Source organism: Manacus vitellinus, unplaced genomic scaffold (genome assembly GCF_001715985.3).
Source record: "Manacus vitellinus isolate BGI_N305 unplaced genomic scaffold, ASM171598v3 scaffold_1_pilon, whole genome shotgun sequence".
In the NCBI taxonomy this organism is placed as follows: Eukaryota; Metazoa; Chordata; class Aves; order Passeriformes; family Pipridae; genus Manacus; species Manacus vitellinus.
The window spans coordinates 20,518,473-20,546,359 of NW_021939396.1; the positions used below are offsets into that span (position 1 = coordinate 20,518,473).

At 37.3% G+C, this 27,887-nt stretch overlaps 1 protein-coding gene across 1 annotated transcript in view; it reads left to right on the top strand.

The window, feature by feature from the left end:
• The window catches only part of RGS22 (regulator of G protein signaling 22), a 67,841-nt gene that overhangs the window by 18,734 nt on the left and 21,220 nt on the right, over window positions 1-27,887 (top strand). The window contains exons 6-18 of the mRNA XM_029959282.1: window positions 987-1,072; window positions 2,955-3,120; window positions 3,593-3,749; window positions 6,474-7,092; window positions 7,656-7,817; window positions 8,863-9,043; window positions 10,721-10,797; window positions 11,338-11,443; window positions 13,133-13,258; window positions 14,808-14,909; window positions 20,557-20,751; window positions 25,374-25,466; window positions 25,997-26,151. Coding sequence (XP_029815142.1) covers window positions 987-1,072; window positions 2,955-3,120; window positions 3,593-3,749; window positions 6,474-7,092; window positions 7,656-7,817; window positions 8,863-9,043; window positions 10,721-10,797; window positions 11,338-11,443; window positions 13,133-13,258; window positions 14,808-14,909; window positions 20,557-20,751; window positions 25,374-25,466; window positions 25,997-26,151 — 2,225 coding nt within the window. The remainder of the gene's footprint in view (window positions 1-986; window positions 1,073-2,954; window positions 3,121-3,592; window positions 3,750-6,473; window positions 7,093-7,655; window positions 7,818-8,862; window positions 9,044-10,720; window positions 10,798-11,337; window positions 11,444-13,132; window positions 13,259-14,807; window positions 14,910-20,556; window positions 20,752-25,373; window positions 25,467-25,996; window positions 26,152-27,887) is intronic.

A 27,887-nucleotide genomic window follows, 5' to 3' on the forward strand; every position in this document is an offset into this window, starting at 1 on the left:
TATAGCAAGTAGCATCCATCCTTGCCCACACTTCACCTGTTTTTATGGACAAGGATGATTACTGCATTCTTCAAAATCATTAATCTCATCTTCACTAAAATGAAAAATAAACCTCAGATAAATAAAACAGGTCATCGCCTAAGAGTGGAAAAAGTATGCTATTAAAAAAAATTAAAGTGTGCTGTGTGTCATTTCTAAGGGAAACCGATATGGAACACTGTGGCCTACAGTCAGAGATCTTTCTCCCTGCGTAAGTTCCTACACATGCATTCTTGGTTAACTGCCTCTGTGTAGCTTGCTGCTCAACACTCCCTTTCACTCCCCAAACCACTCTTTGGAGGCACCTTCCTTTCTGCTTTTATGAGGCACTGAGGTTCAGGCTACCTGAGCAGAAATCTGTGGTGGCTCCAGGTCCTAAGACACTTAGGTTTCCACTATGAGAATTGCTGTGTGCAGTGCAGTTTTGCAATGGTCAAACATAAAAATGCGAGAGGCGGTAACTGATTGGATTTCTATTTGTTTGATTTTGTTTTTAATATCCACAACTCTGTCATTCTGGGAATATAACTTAAATTAAGGGTTTCTTACTCTTCAAATTCTAGAGGAAAAATGCAATAGTTAGTTATAAAATGTGATAAAGTCAGAAAAATTAGCAATTTGCTATTGTGGAAAATTTATGTACGTTTAATTTGCATTTGGAATTGTACAGTAAAAGCACAATTCTTCAGAAATTATTTCTGAAGAAGAAACACTCATGATTTGTTACAGAAGTTGTACTCTAATAGGTGAAATCAGATTTAGACCTTTTTAGCTTTTAATAGGAAAGTAAATTAGCTCAATTGTCCCAGCATGAAGGTGATGTTCACTGTATATTTATCATACCGAGACAATGCTTCTGTAGAAGGGGGATGGAGAGAAGCAGTTACATGGCCAACAAAACAAGAAAATCAGGAGTACTGCAAATTTTGGCATTTCTTTTTTAATAGTGTCTTGATCGAGAACAAGCAATTCAGTGGATTAAGAAAGAAAGGCTTCCAGCATTTCTAGGAAGTGACTGTTACTTTGAATACAGGTATTGCAATCTTTTATGCTCTCTTTTAGTTTTAAATTTGTACATTATCCTCTTCAGTTTAATTAATCTTGATAGTACTCTTAAAAAGTTTTTGCCCTCCTCTCATCCTGTTTATTTTAGCATTTTAGTGATCTGGATAAAATAAATTCAGTGACTTTTTTCACTTGTCATTCTGTAATTTTCCTTGACCATGAATTACATCCTATACTTCACCATTATGAAGAGAGTAAGAAGGGGACTTACTGATTTCTAAATTGCTGTTCCTCAGAGATGTCATGGTAACAATGCATCTTTTTTTAATCAATATGTAAGCCATATAAATAGGAGTTATGAATCCATGAAATCCATTTGGAAAAACCCCTGAGTCCTTTTCATTTCCATTATTAGTTTTGTGTCTTTGGGCCCACTGTCAGAGTTCCTTTAGCAAAGTTCTCTGTGGGATGCCATGGCATAGCTGGATGATTTACTGTTATAAACTTGCTATATTTTTCCAGATGTCCTTTCAGCAGATGTTCAGGAGGTTTACTGTGCTTTTTGGGAGGATCTACCTCTGTATCCCTTAAGGTTGAGTCTAGATGCTGCTAATTGTAGTGCCTCTCCAAAAGGAGAGGCAGGCTGGCAGTATGGTTTACAAAACTCATGTTTGCTGATTGTAATGACAGGGTAGTTACTGGGGTATAGACTTCTACAGCAAAAATTTCAAAGTGTTTTTTATTTTCTATAACCTGATGACTGCACTTAAGTTCAAGGGGAAAAGTGTGCAAAGAACAAGGAAACCATGAGAAAGTTCCATTTTACCTTTAGCAGCAGCTGCTTTATACATATCTCAGCCTCATGAAACACTAACTTTTGTCTTCTGCTATAGCAAACTATTTATTTGATCAAGCAGAGTTGCCCAAGAGAATTACATAAAACTAACTTAAAACATGTACCTAATTTCAGTTGCCATCAGTGGTTCAAATGCTTTCCTGAATCAGAATCAGGATAAATTTAGATGCTAAAAGGGAAACTTGCATTTAAAGATGAAGACACTCCAACCATAGAATTAAATCCTATTTTATCTCAAGTAGTGGGCACAAATGCAACTGAGTATTCACTTGGTTGTAGGCTCAAGCATAGGCTTCGTCTTTCTGTGTTTATGTACTTCTTTCTAACTTAATTAAGTTCTGCCCCAGTTCTTGAGCTCAGAGCATCCTCACTGTCATCGTGTGATTCTAAGGTTGCCTTTCCTGAACATCACCAGGTTCACACTAACACGAGGTAGCACTGGAGTGCTGTTCAGTACTGTGAAATCCTCATACAGCAGCCAGATGAACATGAGAGTGCCAGCTGTCTTGGTATTGTCTGAAAGTTCAATTAGTATGATCAATGCTGTGGCATTACTGCTGGAAGAATGTTTGTATCAGGAACTGGAGATGTAGGGTCTGGTGGTAATACAGGGCTTCTGCAATCTGGGAGAGTAGTTTTATTTTAGTGAATAGAATGTTCACAGGCTTCTTGTCAGGACTTGAGGCTGCATAGATACATGAAAAATCATCCTGACTGAGGTCAGTTTTACTGGTAAAGCTTGATAATGCAAACCCACTATCTGTAAAGCTGGTGAATTGAACTATACATTGGCAGTACTGGTATTTACATATGTAACAGCAGGTGAAGGCTGAAATAATAAGGAGTTGGACTCAATGATCCTTGTGAGTCCCTTCCAGATAAGGATATTCTATAATTCTATTACTCTAGGAAAAAAGCAGATATGAAGTTCTCTGTAAAAATTCTATTTTTAGATGGATCATGGTTTTTAATTACCTATTCTATGGAAAAATAAACTGTTTCTCTGATTAAGAGCTAAAATTAACTATTACCTCATCTCAACATTTAATTTCAGACTAGCTAAATTGATATCCCAGGTAGAATGGAGCAAGACTGGCATGAATTTCATTATAGATAGTGACTACTATCCCTGGATAAGGAAGCAAGACCTAAGTTCCCCCCATCCTGAGGAACACGACACTTCACTGACTATGAAGAAGTTCTATGTATCACTTGGCCAGGTAAAATAAACACATTTAGTGTTTATTACACATGGTTGGGTGTAACATCAGGATAGATTGAAAACATTGGGTAAAATTATTGTAACTGAGGTCACAACCTAATGGGACAACTGATTCCTGGGCAACCTGGTCTAGTGGAATGTTCCCTGCCCATGGCAGGGTGGTTGGAACTAGATGATCTTTAAGATCCCATCCAACCTAAACCATTCTATGATTGTATGATTCTCTGAATAGCTCTTATATTCAAAATTCTTTGCAGTATAAAAGGAGGTCTGAGTGTTGTAATACAGCTTAAACAGGAGCTGTGTTACAAGCATGCTCAGCTGCTATCATACAGCTCTCTTCACTGGCAACTATCCTTACAGAAGTCTACACAGACTGCACAAAATCACCATGGACAGTAAGCCCTCTGGTCTCAGAAACAGTGCAATAAATAGAGAAATTTGAATTGTTCTATCATTTCTTTTCCTAGGCTACAGTTTCTCAGGTGAAGGATTGGTTTACATTAGCAAAAGAAGGTGATTCCACGAGAACTACGGATTCATCTACACACCCTGTAACTTCTAGTCAAATTCAAAATATTCAGCATGAAAGAGACGAATCATTAAGTGAAAAAGATAGCCTCCTGGGTAAGTAACAAGTAACCCTATGGTTTGTAACACAGCTCTGACTAGGTGGAAAGAAAAGGCATTCCAAGGAATTGTTGCTAATTCCACTTATTACCTTCTGAGTATCGCATGGTATCTGAGGCTTCAGAACAGCATTTTTAATTTCTGTAGCTACAGCATTAGGTGAAAATTTGATCTAGTAGCCAAATAATTTTGTGATAGTAGTAGCTTCTTTTCTTACATATGTCTATGTATACATATGTTTCAGTTGAGAGCTTTTTGGTTTGGGTTTTTGGGTTTTTTTTCCATTTCGTGTGTTTTGAAAGATATCCTTGTCTAGATTCTTTGGGTATTTGATAATGTACAATTTGTGTTGCAGCCATCTTCTTAGGGTATTTATGTTGGGCACTTAAGAGTCTTTTGACTGCCAATTTTTATGAAGCTTATAAAATGTAATCGTTTGGATTCCTGTCTATCTTCAAATTTAACTGAAATTGTTAGCAGGCTTCAGAGGTTCTGGGAGAATGATATGCATACAGATGCACATATGGACATACACCTGATTGCACAGCCTTGCTTTTGCTTTTTACGCAGTAGCAAGATGAACAGAGAAGCCTCAGCTCATATGTTAGGAGCTCGCTCTCTCTCCCATTCTCAGAGAAAAAAGCAGCCATTCCACTTTGAGACTTGTACTGCTGGGACCTTGGAGTCCAATGGCTGAATGGAAAATTGGAAGACATGATAACCCCAGAAGTCTGCCTTCTTCCCCAAACCATGAGGATCACCCCAGAAAATATATTGCTGATGTATGGATTATTAATGAAGTTATTCAAGTCACACTTGTTTGCAGCTCATGACTCTACCACTGTTTTGGAGAGGTCACAAATGCACAGTTCTGCAGACACAGTCTGCAATCAGAGTTCAATAGCCGAAGGTATTTGCTTGGACAATCCAATCTAAATTCCTTTCTCATTGCTTCAGTTGGATCAGGGTTATCAACTAATTCTTGAACAACCCCTGAACCACTTCACTTTTTATTGCTCCAGAGCTGTGTATCTCTCCCCCCAATTGCCCCAGGTCTCCATGTTTCTATTTCATAGACTTGTGTTGAAAAGCTATAATTTTTCTTTGTCAAGTGAAAACATTTGAAATAGTTTGGAAATAAGAAAAGATATTTTAATCACACTGATTTTTATATTAGTATCAACATATTGTGCTATAGACACTAAAGAAATTAGGTAAGTGTAGAGGAGGGGATCTCTATGCCATTTTCCTAATCCAAGTGACTGTCTGTGACAGTGACCAGCACTGGTTAGACGTGGCTTATTTTTGGAAGAAATTGAAAGGAACATCTAACTGCCATTGCCATTTATTGACTAGACCACCATAGAAGGTTACACAGACTGATAACATTACAAATGTGAATTTAGTGGATCTGAGAGGTTTAGCCCTTTTCTTTCACAGCCCCATGTGGTGCACGTGCTCAGAGGTTGTAGCAGTGTCCTCACTGACAGTGTTTTGCCTTAGTGATACAATGGAGCGTGAAAGTCTACAGCTTAGCTTTAGTGACATACAGAAGATGCAGATTATTCTGTAGTTTAAACGCTGTATTGATAGATGATATGAAGTTATTGTAAAGTCTCAATTTAATTATGACTTAGATTCACTTTCACTTAGATTCTGCTGCTGTTTAGGATATCTGTACTTATTCTGCTCAGTTTTACAAAACTGACTTGTACAGTGAGAGCAGCATTAACTAGTGTGTACAGTCAAGGTCATCTTTGCTAACATCCTTCAGAAAAAATCAATTTTCTAACAGTCTGGCAGAAGTAGAAAAGATATTTAAACAAGTTAAAGCAGTAAGTTTCTTTTTTAGTGACCAGGATGGCATGGCATGCTTAATGGCACAGGGTTGAGGAAGGGTTGGGTAAAAGCAATTAAGTAGAGGAGTGTAGACCAAAAAACCAGGGCTGGTCACTGTTCTGAACTTCTTAGTTATAAAACATCTCTAAATGAAAAGAAGCCATTTCTGGGTGGCAGACTGGACTGTAGGATTTTTAAATGTTTCCAGAGCCCTAGACATAATTATTTGTTTAGTCATCCTTCTATGTCAAGAGTTTACCCTACTGACACAGATGTTTGATTTGCAGTAACCACAGAATACTCTGAGTTGGAAGGGACCCACAAGGATTATTGAGTCCAACTTTAAGTGAATGGCCAGTATGAGGATTGAACCCACAACCTTGATGTTATTATCACCAGGCTCTAACCAACTGAGCTAGTCTCAGGATCAACATAAGCAGATAAAGAATCATCATTTATTAGCTTCCTCAGGCCTAAAAAAACCCCTATTCTGCTATATACTGTGGCTTTGATCAAACTATGACCAAATGCTCAGGAAGGAATCAGGCTTTGCAGTACATCAGTGTGGTTAACTGATGTTGAGGAGCTGGGATGTTTAGCTGAGCTAACGAGAACTGGCTCCAGAGGGAGCTGTTCCTGAACTCTGCTGCTCTGCTGGAATTCAACGGGGAATGAGTTTCTGAGTCATGGGGCTGAGTTTCTAGGCAGATAGCAATGGGAGAAGCACCTCTGCTATTCCCTCCTCTGCAAAATGAAATGATGTGATTGTTCTGCAGCAGCAAAATATAAATATGTTGCATTTTTTAACTTGGCGATGTTGATATGCAAGAGAATAGTCCTGAATCAAAAGGGTGTTCAATGATCTTTTCTGATTTAATGCAGAAGCAGGTTCCCTGTCTGAGGAATGCCAACAACAGAGTTTCCTTTCCCCTTCGAGGACTGCATCCACAAAAGCTGACGCTGCTAATGAGACATCCAGCAAGGCTGAGGAGGGCTCTTCTGTGGCCATTTCTGAACCTCCTTCCCACGGGCAGTTAAGAGTTTATCTAGACCCAAAATGGGACAGTGCAGCAAAAGAAGTAAATGAACAGGAAAGCACAACTTTTCAGACACCAGAAAAATTCATGCCAGCTTCTACTCAAATTGTAATGAAGGAACCCATTTCAGAACTGACTCACCAGCCAGATGCTGACGCTGTTGCCTGTAGTACTGCACAGTCACTCTTTAAACAAAGTTCTTCTCCACTTACTGCCTTGGACTCCAAGGGAGAAGTAAGAAAAGGAGATCCTGAAGAAGTAAGCTTATGTTCAAGTTCTGAAAGTGGTGGGCCAGACAGCAGGGCTGCCTGGTGTCTTAGTCATGGGACTTATGACACTGGCAACAGACATGAGTTTGAAAGATTCAAGAAGTTCATTAAAGGAACACTTGGGGAAAGGTACTGGTGGCTCTGGATGGATATTGAAAGACTAAAGGCTCTTAAGAACACTACGAGACAGCAAAGGTATTTCTCATTATTTAACAGTTATCCCTATTGCTTTAACACTTGTAACTCAGCTAGATTAATGCAAGTTTTGAGATTTCAGAGTAAATTGTAATGTTTGAATAGAATAGACACAATTAAAGTAATCATGCGTGTCCTGACAAGGTATGTCTGGAATGACTCTGCTGAAGCTGATAAAACTCTTTTTGCAGAGTCAGGTTTGCAAAGCTTGCAGACTTGCAAGTCAGAATTGCCATATTATTAAGGCTGTTTCAGACAGAGATTTGGAAAACAGATGGCAACAGAAAAAAAAGAATAAAAGAAATTAAATTCACAATTAGGGCATTCAGTATGACAAAGTGCTTTAATGAAAGGGTCTGCTGTATTCAGATTGTCTATTCTAAGGCACTGTACATTTTATCTTATACACAACCTGTCTCTAATTTGCAGAAAAATTGTTTTGGCTTCTGCCACTTGCAATTAAAAACATGTTGCATGACAGCACTTTAATCAGTAGGATGAACTGTACTCAGTTCTGTACAGCTTCTGATACATGCTTATGTGACTATTTTTGTTGACTGCAGGCATCTCAGTAAGATGAAAAAACTGTACCTGCTGAGCAGTGGAGACTATTTCCTCAGTTCAGAAGTATTACTCAGGCTTGATCTACTGCATGGAGATCAGTGGAATATATGGCATTTAAGACAGATTCAGCCTGAAGTAGTGAAACCTCTACTTCTTTACTGGTATGAATAAATGGACAGGACTTAAAATTCTATTGTTTAACTAATTTCCATTTTCTTTGAGAAGCCTATTAGGTTTATTTCAGCTCACTTATCCCATTGCAGTTATTGGAAGCAATGTCATTGTAACACATGAATTTTCAGTTGAGCCTAAATTACACTGCAGTCTGCTGGAATGCCGTGTAGATCTGCCTTACTGAGCCCTTTGTATTTTTCTGATGGAGCATCTGCACTGCTCTGTGTGTCTCAACTAAACTTTAATCTCTAGTGTAGGGAAACCCCTCCAGGCACAGAAGGTAATTCTGTCCTAATCTATTCCCCTTACTGCTCTTCTCAAATTTCGGAGGATGCTCTGTATATATGTCTATGTGGAATTTGACACTGAGACTTTACTGTTCAATGTCTGTCATAAAAAATGCCTTCTACATATTTACAAGTTAAGTGAAGATATAAAATCTAACCTATTTCCAAAACATAGGCTAAATTTTTGAAGATGTTCTTTCCTCCCCGAGGGGAATCAACAAATTGCAGGCATAAACTAATACCTGCAATTATGAACTTTGCTGTGGAGCCTCATATGGCTTGCAGTGACTCTGAGATTAGCTCAGTTGGTTGGAGCATGGTGGTAGTAACAGTAAGGTTGTGGGTTTGATCCCTCTATGGACTATTTGCCTAAGAGCTGGACTCAATATTTGTGAGTCCCTTCCAACTCAGAATATTCTGTAATTCTGTGGTCTCTGTCCTGTGGCCTACAATCCTATTCTTTGCTGTAGGATGGATGGGGCATATCCTACTGCAGACTCATAGAAAGGCAACTATGTCATGGTGCATATATATTTATGTATGTTTTGCTTTTAAATTTGGAAGCGTGCAGTGTCTAAACATATCTTTAACACTAACTGATTTTTAATTCTAGGTACATGTAGCACCGTATTTTGATACAGTAAATGACATCACTGGGAAAAAAAAAACAAACCAAAAAAGAAACCAAATAGCCCAGTGTTTCATGGTTTTGGAAAGTTCTACTTATTAGCATTTTTCTCCCTAGGGGCCCCAGATTTTGTGTCACTCATTCAAGAGCAATAGAGGCTGCCAGTGCAAAACTGAAGTTCTGGCACACATGTCAAGAGAGACCGAGAGTGGACATTGATCCTTTCCCACAAATAGTGTCATTGTTACCGTTGACCCAAAAGTCTTGCATACCTGGGATACAACCTTCCCTTCTTCAGGTAAGTAGGATCACAACATTGAAAAACAAAGCTTTATCCATTAAAAATAATGACAAAACTCCTTAAATTCAATGGAAGAAGAATATGGTACTTGGTTGTTAGGAAGTCAAGATTTAGCAAGCTGGTATATTGGAGATCATTACATATAAAAATGCAATAACATTTTAGTATGTGTTATGCAACAAATTCCCATACATGGAGTCACCTTATCTTCTCAGTTACATCCTGGCTATTTCATAAGTCCTTTGGATAGATATTTTAGCTGAAAATTCTCAGAATTGAAAAATTAAGTATCTACCAGTGCAGATTCTGCCCTTGAACCAGGCTTATCTTAATCCGGAGTCATTCGTACAACTTCACTGCAGTTCCCCTGAATCCATCCTTCATGTCTGTGAAGAGGGCAGAATTCTGCTCATTTTCTATCACGACAGCCCTTCAATGAGCCACATGTGGTTTTTGCTTTCCACAGAGGGTCATGAGCCATACAACACAGAGCTTTTCACACTGTGTAGCTTGCAGGTGGCCAGTTTAGTTTTGAATATTTTCTTCCTTGAAAGCCTGAATGTGAGAGGTAACTGCAATGAAGGTTTTCAGCAACACAGTGTTAAGCCTTGGGACACAAGGTACTTGGAAAATGGGAATTGAAACTGTGGTTCCAGTATCAAGAACTGAATGGGCTATTCCATAGATCTGTTAACACACACGCCTCTCTTACTTTGAGTTGGATAGTTTTAGGCTGCAGTTATTTCCTTTGAAATCTAATTCATGGAGATAATGGAGGAAAACAGTGTGACAGATTAACTGTTCAGAAGAAACTGGGTTCAGGAGCTAGATTCCTGTTGCTCACAGCAAGAATGGGAGCAAGAAGCACCAGTGTCTTACAATGACCAGTTCCAGCTTCACAAGGTGGTCCTGATGACCCAGGACTAGCTGTAGGTCAGGCAGACAGGATCCTAACTCTGCAGGTTTTCTATCCCCTGTTGAATTCAGCACTTGACAAAAAATATAAACTGACACCACTGACCTCACAGAATCAGCAGATGGCCCATTTCTTGCTCCTATTTTTTTTTCTGTAAAAAATTTTGACTTTTGGATCTTGCAGTTACTCTGTGCTTGCAAGAGCTTAGAAAGAGCAGCAACTCAGGGTGAATTTCTGAGGGCACTCTGAATGCACCTGGCATCTCCAAGAAGTCATGATTTTGTTCAAAATAATCAGTGATGCTGTGGCAGAATGCCCCCTTTCTCTCCAAGTCTGAGTGATTGTTTCTATTTTACAGTGAGGTAATAGGTAAGGTAATCTTTGTAGACTTTCACAAAACATGTTCACATGCCCTTCACCTGACATCCTCTGTAATTTTATATAAAGTCCATGTAACGTATTTCTACCTGTTAAAAATGTAATTTTTAAGCTATAGTGGTTATTAAGTTATGCTGAGAAATCTTGAAAGATATTCAGAGATTTTTGCAATTTGAAGTTTTCTATATTGTGATTGACAAGGAAAAACAGTCCTGAAAACCCTTGAATGTTTTTGAACAGTTAATGAGAAGACATTAAGAAAACATAAAGCTGGAAAAATAATCAAAATTGCCTTATTTTTCTGTAAAGTCTTTTAGAAAAGTAGAACAAACTCACCAACAACTTTATTAAAACTAGCTAAACCAAATTTCTCTTTGAAGAGATCATCAAGATTACCACCTACCCTGACATCAAGTCAGAGTACCCAACAGGATGACATTCCTAGCAGTAGAATGTGGTAAGTACAAGTCCCTTGTATATCTTTCTGCACACCATTATACCTCAAATATTTATGAAAGTATTTTAGATCCTACTGTTTTCATGAGTACTTTTCTTTAATACAATAATCCGCTTAGTGAAGCACAGTTATGGTACAGACTGTATGCATGGAGAATTCCTCCCTGGCTGATTATTTTCTCATTTGTTTGTGCCACAAACAAAAATAAACCCACAAAGGGGTTTATTTCCCCAAATACAAGTATTTTCTCTTATGTACTAGTTGATAGTCTCTACATACATTCATATTCTTTTAACCTGTTTCAAGGACTAGCCTAGCTCTCAAATTCATGCTGTGCCAGTGATTTCCACAAGGCCACATGAAAAAGTGTTCCTCTACATCTTTTTCCCCATTTATTATAAATTTGAACTCCACGTACTTTTTCCTCAGCTATTCACTGTGTAATTCTACCTCTTTTGTGCCCCTTCTTATTTGTTTATTTTATAAGCAGTCCTTGATTTTTCTTCAATATACATTGAAAAATTTTTGTTTGTGATCCAGGTCAAAGTCAGTGAGCACAGACATGATTCATTGCTTAGCTTTGGATGGCACCAAAGATTCAAGGTACCAGGGTTATAGAAAGTACACCTATGCTGAGTTGCTCCGTGTGAGTACTACTTGAAAATATAAGTTGTCTTGAATCATGAGTTAAAACAGTTTATTCTGCAGTATTAAACATGAAGTAGTCAATAATGGGGAAGAATTGTTTTGGTTATATGGATGTCAGTGCTTTATGCAGAAGTATAATTAGAACATCAGCATTTTCTCTGTGGTATCTGTCACCTATTTCACAGGAAATCATGGCACACACAGAGGTTTGTTTTCACTAGAAAGCGTTGATCTTCTCCATAGTGACCATGTGTTCAGTAGGCTGTTTTAGAGAACTCTGGATAAATGCTTCAGTGGAATTGTTGCCTAAGGAAGTATACCAGACTTAGAGTGAAAACTGAATCTGCCTTACAAAGTCATTAAAATAGTAACATTCATAAGAGGAAAACGTTTCATTTGTACAGTCCCTCCTAATTGCTTATGTATATCATTCTTTTCTTTGTTGAATTATTGCCTGCTAAGCAGATCCTCAGTCAGACAAACCTCAGGAGAGACAGGCTGCGCAGAAGAGCCTTTTCTTAGTAACTGTTAAAATGCTGACAAATACAACATGTGAGATGTCAACATCTGGCAATCAAAAATATATCCAAAACCTTTCTTGTTTGTGGAACAGTCTCAAAACAACCTGATATTTCATGGTGGTATTGATACCCACGGTTTCACAATTAAAAGAAAAAACATATTATGAAATCTGAGCCCATTTACATATGCATGGAGTTTGCTGAGCACTTGAGCACAATGTTTGTTTTACACATCAAAATAATACTTTGCTTATTTCTTCACTGCATTCATTTTACTTCTTTGTTAATTTTTACAGGAAACAAAAGGCTAGTCTTTGCAATTAGGGGACATTTTCAGTTAGAAATGTATATACAGGAAATGTTTACTTCATGAACTATTAGTTTTTAGGCATCATCACAGAGGGAGGAAAATACCATCCATTTACACTTACAGGGCTAGATTGGAACTTACACTCAGGACCCCACAATTTGCCATCACAAATATAATGCAGAGGGGAATGCAGGGATTAGTAGTTCAACTTCATACCACAAAGGGATATCTACCCACTCTGCTTGAAGCAGATAGGTAGATATCCCTCAAAATATCCTTCAAAAGTCTGGCTTCTTCCTGCCCTTCTCCATCCCTGTTATTGTTTTGAAAGAAGCTGGTTGCCAGCCACCACACTCATCTGTTTCCACTTCTGCTATCAGAGACAGCAAGTCAGCCAAAGTTTCTCTCTTGTAATCATCAGAAGCTAATTTACTACTTACAGAAGCCTCTTCTGGCTTCTCTATGAGCACTGACAAAATGGATGTTTTCTTCCTCAAATGCTCTAGGAGCTTGCCACAGCAAAGAGCATGGATTTCTTGCTCCCTGAATTGCTCATGATTTTGTTGATGATATCAGTGATGTAACCCCAGAAGACATCTTTTGTTCCATGATAGTTAAATGTTTTGAATCTTGACCAAATAGCCACCTGTTAACTTCTCTTAATTCAAAACACAGTAGCCTGAGCTGAGACAACTCGTCAGCTAAGATTGTATATGTAGTAGAAAATGGAGTCTGGTTTCTTGGGATGAAGATGCTAACTGAACACACTGCATGGCTCTCCATTGCAATGTACTGACATTTGAAAATAATGAAAGCCTGTTATTCGTTGCTATATAACTATGTTTTATTTGTCTAGGGGAAAAGTGCTGCTGGCAGTGTTGTCTTAGGGGGATCAAGAATGGAAAGCATGCTGCAGTCTCTTTATTTGGAGAACAGAGCAGGCTACTACTTCACAGAATTCTGTGAGAAGTCAGGGAATAAGGTATGAACATTTTCCTACTCTGTGATAATTTAGTCCACAATTGACTGAATGCCAAGTTATAGAGGGCAGCCAGACTGAAAAAAAAAATGGAGAAAGAAAGATTGATGACTGGATGAATTATTACTTGTGAGACTTCAATCCCTCAACAACAATAAACTGTTCATATGTATATGCAAACTAATGACAGGTCTTAACCAAGCTGTCAGATTCTCACTGTCTCAAACCTATTGGAATTCTGATTGTACCATCAGGGATAAAAAAAAAGACTAATAATTTTTAAAAACTAGCCTTTAACTTGGCAGAAAAAATGAGGTCTTAACCCACAAAAACATTTTTTAAAAAGATGGAAAATCTGCTATGCTATTACTCACAATAATCTGCTTCCTTCTTACTTGTTAGGTTAGTGATGTCCAAAATCTCCAATGTTTTAAAAACATTCTTCTGCTTCCATGAAGCTCCTTGGATTTCTGAGAAACATAACACTATTTCTTCTCTGCAGTCAGCAGATCCGTCATTCATTGCTGGGTGTAAATTGAGGATTGGTTGGAACGAGTGATGCATCTGAGTCAGTGTTTAGTGGCTTTGCAGAAAAATTGAGTCTTTAGGGGAGATTTGAATGCAATCAAGATGGACATCTGTTTCACCGCTGGCACAACGCAGAATCCAGCAGCAGTAGCTAGAAATGCCTTTGGCTACTACAAGACAAGAGCCAATGTTTCCAAAGCCGAATACCTTCAGCTAAAAATGTTAAATGTGTATAGATAGAAATCTAAATAAAAGAAACTTACTTTTTCATTGCATCCGCCCTCATATCCTCTAGCCTTTGCAGGTGCCAGACTCCTTTGAAAATTATTTGCTTAAAGTTTTCTCTTCACCTGTGGAGCCTATTTCAACCATATGCTAGGTCTGGAAGGCTGCAGTTTGTGGAGAAAACTTCCCTACCCTTGTCTGTTTGCAACACATTCTTTATTGGCTAGCCATGGGGGTTTCAGGGTATTTTTAAAGGCTGAACCCTATAAGCACATGATTAAAACAGAGGACTTGGGGAAAGATCTAGACTTCTGAAAGATCTTTTGCTGTTCAAATTTATGAAATGAGGCCAAGACTCTGTGTCTCAGAAATGCATGTAATAAAAATGTAATGATAGTCTCAGTAACATATGTCAAGTACACAGTATTTAATTGTTTTGGTTATTGCTGCAAAATGCTATTTTACCATGGCACAAACTCGGCATGTCCATTATCAGGATTTCTTCTTTAGCACTGGCTTTATGCCACTGAAATGCGGTTACTCTTCAAATGTTAACTACAATGTTAACGATTTTAATGGCCAATTATGCATAAAGGATACAATAAAAGAGTATCACAGTGATGATATCATTAAATATGTTGTCCTTCTGCCAGTATGCAACAGAAGATTAAATTCATCTTAAATTGAGCTTGATTTATGATGACCCCAAGGGGCTAAATAATACTTGCATTGGAAAGTCAACCTTTTATAAAGCTGTGATATTTGGGTAGCAATAACTTACAATATTTTTCATCTTTAGTTGTGGAAGAACTGTGTGTACTTTTGGTTCGACCTACAGGCTTATCATCAGCTTTTTTACCAAGAAACTCTTCAACCTTTTCAAATATGCAAGCAAGCTCAAGTAAGTTGTAAATAATGTGTTTTCATTTCACAAATACATTTGCTCATTCCCTTCACAAATACATTTGTGCAGTGCAAAGTCTGAAAAGAAGATAGAAAGTAGAAAAGTTTCCAAATCTTGACAACCCACACCAAAGTAGATCTGGGCTGTGGACAATAAAAGAAGCTCTTTGGATTGTGTCCATAGAATTTCTTGATTAGAATGTTAAACATGCATAGTTTAACTTCTAGGCTCTGCTACCTGTTCCCAGTTTTATCTATTATACTCAGTTTACCTAAGCTCCCCTTTGCTACTCTGCATCATATTTGGAAACTATCTGCTTGGTGTTAACATCAGAGGTAGTATTTTTTTAAACCATCTAATTGGGCTGTACCTTTCTTTCCATCTCCTATGTGGGTTAGAATTGCAGATCTCACAGTCGAGACCTCAGATAATGACCTCAGTAATGAAAATGGATCTTTGTCAGTCTGGTTTTAATTATTATGATTGTCAGGGTATTATTATTATCTTTTAACGGTTGTCATCCCCCAAATAGATATTCAGATCCTTATTTAATGTCATGTGGAACTGATAGTTCCTATAAATGAGTATTCTTAATTGAGCATGCACTTTAAATCAGGGAATAAAACAAAATTAAACTGCTTCACCACAGTGGTGTTAATGGCTGTTACTGACAGGAGAGTAGACCTATTCCGTGAGGGAAGGAACCTGCAGCAGTGTGATATCATTAGAAGAATTCCAAGGAACTTTTCAAATCACTTTGTGAAACTTTGGTCTGATTTTCCTCTCTAAACCTTGTGTAGGAGTATATCCTATCTGAATATTTCAATATACACTATGTAATAGAGCAAGCTACTTCACATGCCATTGGAACAAATATCTGTGGAGAGCAGGTGAGAATAATCTTTTGGTATGGCTTGTGTTACTAAGCATCTGAACATCCTTGAATTTGTTTTCTTTTCCTTTTTGGAGGTTTTACTGGGACAAATGACAGAATTTTGCATATTTGTCCAGAATTCTCACCTGAATCAATGTTATTTGTACAGAAACTCCAAGCAGAGGCTGACACATAGATTCTTCCTTCTCTCCTGTCTGGGTAAACTGAACTGCTACCCTATTTAGTTGTTTTACCCTCCAGCTCTATTTATGGCATGAGGCTGTAGGCAACTGAATGTACCCTTAAGTCTGACTGTCTCCTGTATATGCCCAGGTGTGTGTGTGGTGAGGGCCCTGCTCACAGCAGACATGCGAGTTATCTAGACTGTCACCATTTTCCTATGTATTTTGTTGCAGGCCAAATCATTGTTTCTGCAGTGGTTGCATGGCTGAACATTAAGGCCCAGGATTTTTTTACTTATCTTATTTCCAGTGCTGGCCTGGTGGTGACAGCAAAACATTGTACAATCAGTGTTACCAGGCAATTGCAGAGAGTGCGTACGCATAGCCATTAGAGTAAATACATCAAAACGAAATATGTGAAACTGTTCCATTAGCATAACTAACAGCTGAAATGTAACATAACAAATCAACACATGTGCTGCAACATTTGGTATCATTCTCAAGTTTGCCTTTTAAGGCTGCAGAAAAATTATACTTGTTTTTGTTGGAACACGGTAAAGAGTCAAGCTGCAACCAATCTACAGGGTCTGCTTGGGGAAGAGATGCCTTCCCAAATTCTGCGCTCACCTTTGGCACAACAAAGTCATTCCAAATACTCCTAAGAGAATGTGGATCAGATTTGCGTGACACATTGTCATATATATTTTACTATTTATTACAGAAAGAGACGTGCAGAGTATTCCGTATGGATTCTGCCTGCTTCCTCATAGAAACAAGGACAAACCTGGATTGCTGTGTATCTACTACTCATAGTTTCGTTTGTTGGGCATTGTTATCTTAGCTTTATGACAGAGTAATAAAATGCATTCCAAGGTGTATATGCATTCAGCCAGGGAAAGAAACTACAGTGAGAATGAAATCTGATGGATGAGAATAATGACAAGTAATGACGGGAATCATCCAGGAACATATATGGTTTTTCACTATAAACATGCACAGGAGTGTAAAAAAAAATTAAAAATAAAAGCAATAAACCCCCACATAACACAGGTTTTGATTTTAAAAGGAGTTATTTAGGGTAGGAAAATTTAATACAGTTGTGAGAAGTCCGATATTTTAACAGTAGAATCAGTTTAGATAAAGGTGGTTATTATTGCTGTGAGCTTTTAGGGTCAGACACAGGATTTATATTAGTGGGAAGTGATGATGGAGGTTAAGGCAGTTTAACCTCTTTGTTTAAGACCAGTCAGTGCATTGCATTCTTCCATCATATGATTCTGTCAAGCAGCTACACAAGCCCCTCTTTTAGATCAGAGCAATATCCATGCCTCTGGGCAGCAATACAAAGCACTTTTAAATCTTTCTTGCTTCACACCAAAGCCTGTACGATCCCTGATTTCGAAAGTCATAAATGAGGCCAAAGTCTTAATCTAAATTTTCTAAGCATTTCATGTATTCAGGTTTGTGCCATTTTAAGTAATTTCAATATACAAACTGACCAAATTTCCAGATACAGTTTTGGGTTCAATCCATCACTTATTCTAATACATTTATAGGAAAATTTATGGCTGGCAAGTAGAACAATTCTTCATGTTTTTCAATAGGAACAAAGCAAATAATCAACAAAGTATGATATGTACTTGACATCAAATGCTTCAAATTTTTGTATGAATGTGTTAACCTATAAGTTCATTTAATGTGATTTTTCCTGTTAATCCCTTAGGAGATTGGCTAATACAATAGTTCCAATATTCTACTGAGATTCAGAAAATCACAAGAATTCCATGATGTGGGAATCAAAAAAGGCTATGAATATTACTTTTTAAAGGATAAAATGTATCTTGCAAATTGCATTGCCCAGTGTTGAAGGCTGTGAACACAGACAATTTTTCATTTTTTTTGGCATGTCTAGAACTCTCCTCAGTTGGTTTTCCTGCAGTCCTTGCAATCAAATCTGTGCAGATCTACAGATGCACTTCAGCAAGGGACACGAGGATGAAAGCTCCTTCTCATTTCTCCCTTATCTGCAAGTGCATGCATTCACTTTGTCACTTTGTGATGCTATCTTTTTACTAGGTCAAATCCCATAGCTATGGATTCTTACAAGAATTCAAATAAAGAGATGGCATCCTTCAAAGTGAAGAGGCCATCCTTATTACACCACTGAGAGCCTGATTCTCTGAGTTGGAAAAGTGCATTCCTATAGTTAACCACCTCTAAATTTCTGCTTCATATGTATTGCCTGCCCTATTGTTTCTGGAAAAAAATATCTGTCTCTACTATGCTGTGGTTCTGAATGTGAAATTACACAGGACTGGGGGCAGTTCTGCAGGTAGAGCAGTGTGCAAAGGCAGTCCCTAGAATGGCAGTATATTATGACAGTGTTTATGTCAATAGTTTTTGGCCAAAGCTTCCTTAGTCTGGGCAATTTCTGATTGCAGGCTGATATTTTTTTGTCAGCTCTGAAGAAGACTAACAAATATACTCATTAACCTATTTCATACAAAATCATAGGGCAAAGGAATTCTGCCTGAGGAACTTGTGGCATGTTTGTTTTAACTTCATTCTTAAAATTATGCAAAAATGATCACCCAGTTAAGGAACCAAGTTAGATGTGTGTTAAAATATTGAGGACATATTTTTGAACCTTTTTACCAATTTACAGATCCCTTGTGCAATTTTATGAGACATAACAGGTGGAGCAGTGTAGTCCTAATGACAAACAAAATGGTTAACCCCTCTTTAAAAGGTCTATTTTTAAAGATACCACATCTTTATATCATTGGACTTGTCCCTTCTAATTTGTCTATTTTATACACTAACTGGTTTTGATCAGACTACAACATGATTTAACTTTACTAGTGTTAGGGCTCTTCGAAATAGCTTCCAACTTTTTAAATTGCTGTGAATGTAATTAATGCTGTCTCTGTTAAATTTAAATGTATTTGGGGACTTACTGAGAAGGGCATAATTTAGGATAAATGTGGTCTTTGTCTTCAGCTAGGAGTCTTCCTGTGGATGTGCTCTTTCTCTGACCTTACCCTTACACTTGTGTATCTTTATTGCACTGATAATGTGGGCCACAATAGCCACAAAACATCTTTGTTTTCAGTGATTAGATCTATGTAGAAAGGGTCTGGAATCCTGCATAGACAATAAATATGGTAATTGTAACAAGTGCTAACTGAGGGATGGATGTCAGCCATCGAAGCCCTGTATTTCTCAGTGACCTAATATCAGGGGAATCTAAAGGGTTTGTTTCAAATTGTAAAGGTCCAAAATAATGGGGATGCACACTAGTGCTGTTGCTATTTGAGAGAAAGAGTCTAATAAATCAGAATTTAATTTAAAACAAACAGAAACATAGTTATTTAATGTACTCAAAATTCTCCCCCTGTGTTTGAAATCTAAGCACACCAGTGTTTTATTACTGCTTGAACACAGAGTAAATGTCTTATTTTCTTCTTTTCTATTGCTTTGTACATCTGCTAGTTACAGCTGGCTTTTTGCAAAATGAGGAAAACGAGAATTGTTATATTCCTGAATTCTTCGTTGCCAAGCCTCTGTGATAATAAATAGTAAAGATGGACTTGTCACTGCCATCCTAGGGAGAAATTTTGATTTACGCTACTAACCTGATCCCTGACTGTATGTTTGAAAATGAGTTGGACTTTGAGAATATGAAGAAGAGAAAATACTTATATGAAATATATTATGGCAGCATCTTTATTTCAGTTGAGTTCCTAGCTGCAGTCAGACCCATGATGTTTTATAAAGATATTCTGGAATATCCTCTTCCAAGATATTTCTGGAAGAAAGCGTTTTTCTCAGAGTTTTCAATGTTCATTTTCACATTCATGAAACCTTTAGAAAACAAGAATTTTACTTAGGGGATTAAGTAAGTTTGAAAAAAAAATTGAAATAAATAAAACATTCCTCTATGCTTAAAGAGTCATCATCATGTCATGTCATGGCATGTGGAATGGCAAACTCTGTATGCGTCAGATAAAAAGCATGTTGTAAACCTTTCTTTGGTAAGGATTTAGACCTCAGTTGTGCAGTGGAATCTCCTGCATGGACCCTGTACTGTGATGGAGTCTCACCAATATCAAAAAACTATATAAGAGAATCTTCACACAGAATATCATGTAGCTTTTCATTAATTTTAACCTTAAGTTTACAAATTACTATCTATTCAGAAAAGTCAGATACCTTCACTAGTTGGCCTAGCACATATTCTGCAAAACAACGTGACTTCATGAGCAGCACAGTTGCTGTAACAATTGTAGCTATCTGAATCTAAGAATCAACCAGAAATCTCCAAGAGAAAATTGTGTTAAACATTATTTTTTGATATAACCATTTTAACAAGTAGGAGTAAAAGTGGCAGGGGGATCCGTTATGGCAATAACTGAATTTTGGACAAAGTAGTAATACTGGTAAAAAGTAAGGTAGTTGTAATTAGATATATATTCAGAATATACAGCAGGGCAGTGGGGGACAAATATGCATTAATTTCTCCTTCAGCAGTGTGTGACCATTGAAATGAATGATGGCTAAGAAGCAGTTTTCCTCTCTTTTATTTTAGTTCCTTTATGCAACTTACATTGCCCCATCTGCCAGTATGGACATTGGACTTCATCAGAATAAGAGAAACATGATTTATCAGAAAATGGACCCAGCTTTTGAGGACCTTTTTGACCCAGCAGAAGAATATATTCTCACTATTCTCCTAGAACCATGGATGAAGATGGTGGAAGCAGATAAATATACTTATGGAAAGGTAACAGATCTGGATGACACCATGAAAAAGTCTTATGCCAGGGAATAAAATCACAAGAACCTTCATATGCAATCCTGTTATATTTATAGTTAGGAAGGGAGAAGTATTACAAGATGTTTTGCTTAGCCACTCCTTTCTATGTTGATATGTGGTGTAGGCTGAGCTTCTTGTGGACTTCATAGACTCCTTGCCTGTGAATTAGAGAGGAATGCATCTTGCTATGGAAAAATTTCTCTTTGCACTCAGCAAACATCATGTTTCTGTAATCTTACCATTGATCAGAAGTAATTTTCTTATGATGATTGCCCACAGATGCTCTATGTTTTAATCGTAAGCACACAATAAGCTGTGTTTCTACAGTGTCAGTGCAGTGATACTAGGTCCATATTAATTGTATCAAGAATGGCATCAAGTACTTCTTGGTGTTTAGAATGTAAGTGCAGCTACTGCTTAGCATAAGAAGATGTGATATGGTGATCCAGTTGTATTTGCCCCAAATATTTTTTAGATCACTGCTCTGCTGTGTAAGGGCTAAGTGTGCTTTGCAGGCCTCCTGAAGTAGGTGGCTCAGAGGTGTACTCAGTTCTAATTCCAGAAAGCTCTGAAGGCTTGAATTGAGCAAGCTTATGCAGGTCAGAAGAGGTGGCTGCAATCCTGACTTCCTTTGACAGATAAAAACAAGAAATGGTGGTGACAGTGGTCGATGCTGTGGCTTTCTGTTCTTTGTAAACTTACCTACAAGTTGCCAGCTGTAGGTCAAACTTCTTTTGGGCGTCACAATATAGGAAAGATATAAAGCTATTAGAAAGTATTCAAAGGAGGGCTAAGAAAATGGTGAACAGCCTAGAGGGGAAACCTTATGAAGAGCAGCTGAGGTCACTTGTTCAGCCTGGAGAAGAACAGATTGGGGGGAGACCTCATCATGGTCTACAAATTCCTCAAAAGGGGAGGCAGAGGGGCAGGCACTGATACCATCTCTCTGGTGATTAGTGACAGGATCTGAGGGAACAGCATGGAAGGGAGTGTCAGGGGAGATTTAGGTTAGATATTAGGAGAAGGTTCTTCACCCAGAAGGTCATTGGCACTGGAACAGGCTCTCCAGGGAAGTGGTCATGGCCCCACCCTGCCAGAGTTCAAGAAGCATTTGGACAACACTCTTATGAACGTGGTGTGACCATTGGGGTGGACCTGTGCAGGACCAGGAGTTGGGCTTCGATAATCCTTTTCAGGCCCTTGCAGCTCAGGATATTCTGTGATTCTGTGATTCTAATTTCAAGTCTTTAACATCTCTCTTGGATATGGAAGGAGAAACTTATAATGAGGAATCAGGAATTGGAGGGCAGGAAGTTAGTTCTTGTTCCTGTTTTTCTCCACTATGACCTTAGATGTAGCATCTCCAATTTATAGGAAATATCATCATTTATTACTGATACTTCTGTCAACTTGTAATGAGAACATGCCTGCATTGCCTTGTGCAAAACGTTTTGAAATCCTATTTTTGGTGCTATATCATGCATGCATGTATGAACAACTAGGTGAACAGATACCTAAAATCAAGGTTGATAATGGTTTTCTAAGCCTATTAGGTGATGGCTAGTATTAAACATTTAAGAATGGAGTATAAGAAAAGAAAAAAAACCACATAGCAGTTATGCCAGCTTCATCACTTTGCAACCAAGGAAGTTCATGGAGCAGAGATCTTATCCACATTTTTGTGTCTAATAATCTTTAATAAGGGTTTTTTTGCACATGAGTTTATGTAAATGTGTCTTGAGTGATATATCTTCAGCCTCACTGTAGAAGTAGGTTCCATGTTTTAGTCACGCAATAGGAGAAAAAAGTCCTTATCTTAATTTGTTTGCAAACCCCTCCCTGGTAATTTCCCCTGGTGCCCTAGTTTTATATGTCGTGAGGAACAAGTGAACAATTGTTATCTTGTCATATTCTCAATGTTGTTATGCTTTTACAAGTTTCTGTTGTACCCCACTTCAGTTACACCTCCTTGAAACTCAAGAGTCCTAAACTGTTAGACTTCTTCTCTTACAGAAGTTCCATACCTTTGTTACAGTTATCACCTCATCTTTGTGTTATTTTACATTCTTTTGATGAGATGCAAGCAGTACTCAAGGTCTGGATGCACTAAGGATTATCCAGTGGCAGAATCATGTTTTCTGTTTTTCTCTTTGTTCTCTTCCTAATTGTTCCTATCATTCTAATTGCATTTTGACTCCTGGTGAACTTTGAGTGGCTGTGCAAAATGTAAGCTAATAGCCATCTGTGGTGATTCCAAGATCTCCTTCCCAAGTAATAACAACTAATGGAAAGCCCTCATTTGGAGCTCATTGGAATGACTTAATGTTTATTATCATTGAATTCAGCTGTCCTTTTATCATGCAGATGCTAAAGTGTCCTGAAATCCTGCAGCTTTTCACAGTCCATTTAATTTTTTTGCTCTGTGAAATCATTTTGCAAACTTTATTGTCTCCTCACTCACCTCCTTTTCCAGATAGTTTCTGAATGTTTAAAAAAACAACCTCCGTGCAGATCCCTGTGAGACTCTAATAAGAACCCCACCCTATAATGAAAGTTATTTATTTCTTTGGTTTTGATTTTCTACCTTCTAATTAATTCACAAGGGGACTTTACTTCTCATCCTGTGATAACATAATTTCCTTTAGAAACTTTGAAAGTTTGAACACTGATAAAACTTACTAAAACGAAATGTACTAATCCAATCTGCAAAATATTTTCTTCACTTTTCAGCATATTTTCTAACTTTTCAGATAAATTATTTTTTCTAAGCTATTTCAGCTATTATTCTTTATGACCTGCAAAGCACTGTGTAATTGATTGCTACTTCTGTGAATGTGAAATTTTATTTACTTTCTATCAGACTAGTTTTAGTCTTTTGTAACTGTATATTTTCCATGTGTATTACCAATACTAGTTGTCTAGTATCTACTGCTGGTTCTCACCGAGTCAAATCATCAGTTCAGCCAAGTATTGTTATACATAATTTTTGTATGAAAGAAGTCTGCTTTTGAGCTCTCTGAATACAGAATTGTCACTGCTTCTAGAGGTGGAAGGATTCCTCTGAAGTAAGAATTGAAAATATATACTTTTCCTTTAAAGTTAATATCTGTGTCAGTTTATGTATTCTGGAGTTAACCGAGGATGCGTTGCTTTGCAAATGTAGTTACGTGCAGACTTCTTAGAGCTCTAATAACACAAACATCTTAATAAGGGCACAAAAACCCAGAACTAAGTACTTTTGACTGTACAATACATGCGTTTGTGAAGAGTTATAATACACAGACGTAAAACGACCTGTTCTAGGAGGCACTAGAGTCTCTTTGTACTAGGCGCAGGCTGATACTTAGGCACACTCCTTCCTAGACAAGGTCTGCTTTGTATTTTGTTCAGTCCCTGGCTCTACTCTTCCCCTTTGTTCTACCCTATAGCAGGATATATTTGGCCCATAATGAAACAAGATACTTTGTCAAGAATTAGGTGAGTCCAAATTTGCTTATTTGGGACATGGTCAGTATACATATTTACATTTTTTCTTTAAATGTTCTGAGTTATTGTACTATTTACTTTTAAACTATGTTTTCTTTTAAGGGAATGAATACCCCAGAGCACTTTATAAGCAGTGGAACAGAATTACACTGAGCCTGAAGACATTTAGATAACACAGTGATTAGTGTGGTATTCACATTTAGATGAAAATGTGATGAATATAATCTAAACTCTTCTCTCTCGCACATAAACTCTTGTATAAGACAACAACAGCTTTCTAATCTTTGTAAGAGGCATGCTAATCAGTATAAGGCATTGGCTCAATTTTGCTAAATATCCTAAAATCTGAATTTGAATGGTTTAGTCAGCTGAGAGGTCACCAAACTATCCCTTGTGCAGTTACCGATTGTTTGCACATAACATGGAGAACTGCTGTAGTTATATACATAAGGCTTGTAATTAAGTTCAAAAATGCCAATACTTCATGAGTTCAAATTATGCACAATTTATTACTTAAGGCATTACCTGGTATAAAACTAAGGAAGGAGACAAGACTGAAAGTCTGAAAGCTTTCACCTTTATTGTTTAGATATTAGAACATCTTTCTCATCTTAAATTTCTTTTTCTGGAAATCTGTGGCACTCTGTCTCTTTGACATTTTCCATTGACAGTCATAGTTTTAAGAACCGATTTTCTGCTTCTCAGTGGCACTTTGACATATGATTTGCTGGTATAGACAATCAAGTAAGTCTGACACAATATAATATTTATATATATAATATACAGAATGTATTATATAGACAATATAATTTAGCAATTTTTTTAATACAAAGTTCTTCTCTTAAATATATAGTTAGATTATTCAGTGATTTTTTGCAGAAATCTACATCTGATCCTACAAAGATAGGAAAATTTTGTTCTACCAGAGCTTTTAATAGAATTGTTTGTCAGAAAAATGTGACTTCTAGTGTCTTCTAAACATCAGTCTCATTACTAGCAAACATATTCTTTTCTATCCACTGTCACTGGCAAAGTGCCCACACAGTTCTCCATCTTTCTATAATGTGTACTGCAGGGATGATATAAGATATTATTTTTATTAGGTGGAGTTGGTGGAAGAAACTCAACAGCTGGACTCTGTGTGCTTTAGAAAGCTCCAGGCTTTGCATCAAGTGAGTGGTTCCAAGAAGGATGAGGTAAGACAAGTACCTACTAAGAGAAACAACCCCTTTTTCTATCAGGGAGGGTTAACACTTTGAGTATTAGCAATGAAAGCATGACCATATGCCAGTTTGGAGAAGCAAATAGTCTGATTTCTACCATTCATTTTGGGGACTGATTGACAGGCACTGTGTTAATTAGATATAGGGGTCTTCTGTCAGTTATATCAACATCAGACCACCGTATGATTGGAGTCAATGAGACAGTTTCCACTAAAGTCTGTGGAATATATTTTGGGCCCTTAATCTTGAGTAAATACCTCAGTTTCAAGTAAATTACAGATATATATTGGTTTATTTGATTATGGAACTGGCACACACTTGTATGTTTAAAGCAAACATAAAAGTAAAGCTGACTAGGCGCTGGAGCCTTAACTCAATTTATTTCCTCAGCAACCAAAAAGCTATTTTACAGAGACAGGTTATCTAATGCAAGGATTATTAGACTGAGCAAAATATGGAGATGAAAAAAGCAGTTATGCAAACAGAAAAATTTCTTCCCTCAGAGTACTGTTGCTGACACTGGTCTGCCATCCTTCCCTGATGATCAATACTTCCGTCAAATTCCCAAAGGATTGGCAGGTCCTAATCTGTCTGACCTGATCCACAACAAAGAGAAGTTAAACCAGTTCTGGGCTTTTCTTAATGAGCATTCTGCTGGGTATGTTCTTTCATCATCATTATTATCATTATTATTATTATTATTATTATTATTATTATTATTATTATTATTATTATTATTATTATTATTATTTTACCATTTCTAAGTTCAGAAGAAATCTTTGCTGGGGATCTTTGCTATCTAAATGTTCACAGATTTTAGTGTTTTTTAAAAATGCATTTGCATATTTAGGAAATACACATGCACATTGTTCGGACAACTGAATTGTCTTAACATTTTGGGGTAAAAATTATCTTGTCATATCATGTTTGTATTACACTTTTGCTTTCTGTTTCTGCTTTGATTAGTGGCAAACCCCTGAGCAGAGCAATTAGCCTTTAATGAGTAAAAATTTATAGTTTTTGGTGCAGATTCAATTTATTACATTTTTAAAATTAAACCTGGGTATTATAATAATGTACAAATAGTAGAAGACACATTATTCTCACAGTGTGAGAACAACCACAGTTTTGTGTTTGCTGAACAGATTTAAGTACCAGCCTGTAGCAGATACAGTTTGGGCAGGTTTTTTGAAAAAATGAGCCCATTTGTTTTTGTTTTTTTCTTTTTTTGTCCTTAAATTATCATTTCCTTCCTTTAACCTAAGTTCCCATGAGCTGATGCTTTGCATATTGCCTAGTGCTTCTAGTCAAGCACTGCTATAATTTTAGATTGGATATTGGTCAGCTTTTTCAAAAGTGTCCAGAGATGGGCATCTGGCACAGAAGTCCCCTGGCCAAGACTCAATGTCATCACTTCTGCTTATCATCAGAAGGTTCCCTTTGTAGTCAGAGAGAGAAATACCCACTTCTGGACACATTTCTTCTAATTCTGAAGGTGACATCTAAAACCAGTTTGGATGGATCATTCCTAAGATGGCTATTTCTTCTCACTGACTACAAAAGGACTGCAGGTAATCGATATTCTCATGCTGTGGGTGCCTGCAGTCAAGTCACTTCTGAGTTAGTTGTCTAGAGCAGTTGTCTCAAAACTTTTTTGATCATGCAACTCATCAGTAAAAAATTTTTGAACATGGACCCTCAATATATGTATATTTAATTTTTTATACATTATACACATGTGCTACTGAAGTTATAATCTTTTCTTCCTACCCCTTAACAAATGATCGAACACCTCCTGGCTGCACACACCCCACTGTGGAAACTACTGGTCTTGAGATACTCTCTAACATGGGAAATGGTAGGAATCACCAGATAACAGGTCACTGGCTAGGATGAGGTCCTGGACAGGGACACTGAATTTCCTCAGGGATTTCCTGCCTCTCTGTTGATCACAGACAAGTCCCTTCTTAAGTGTTAGAGCCAGGCAGAAAAATATTAAATTTATGGAGAAATTTTCTTTCGTAAAAATTCATAATGAAGAAAAACATTTGAAAAAGTCTCACAAAAGTGTTTTAGAGCTGGATTCAGATGTAGTAACTCTATAGTCCAGTGGGCACACCATAGTAAAGATGCTTAATGGTACTATAAGCTGAAGGGATCCTAGAACTAATGCAGTCTGGAAATTTTCAGAAAAAAACAACAAATGTGCCATTTACCTTTTCATCAAAATTTATGGTTCTGATTTTTTCAACTATAAGTGATCCAAGTTTTAGGAAGGACAGGCTTCTAAGTAGCTGTGCACAAATTCTGGTAAGAAACTAAAAGAAGTTTCATTAATTAATATTTCATTAAATATATAGAATATATTCACACAATTGCAGGACAGTTTGTGTT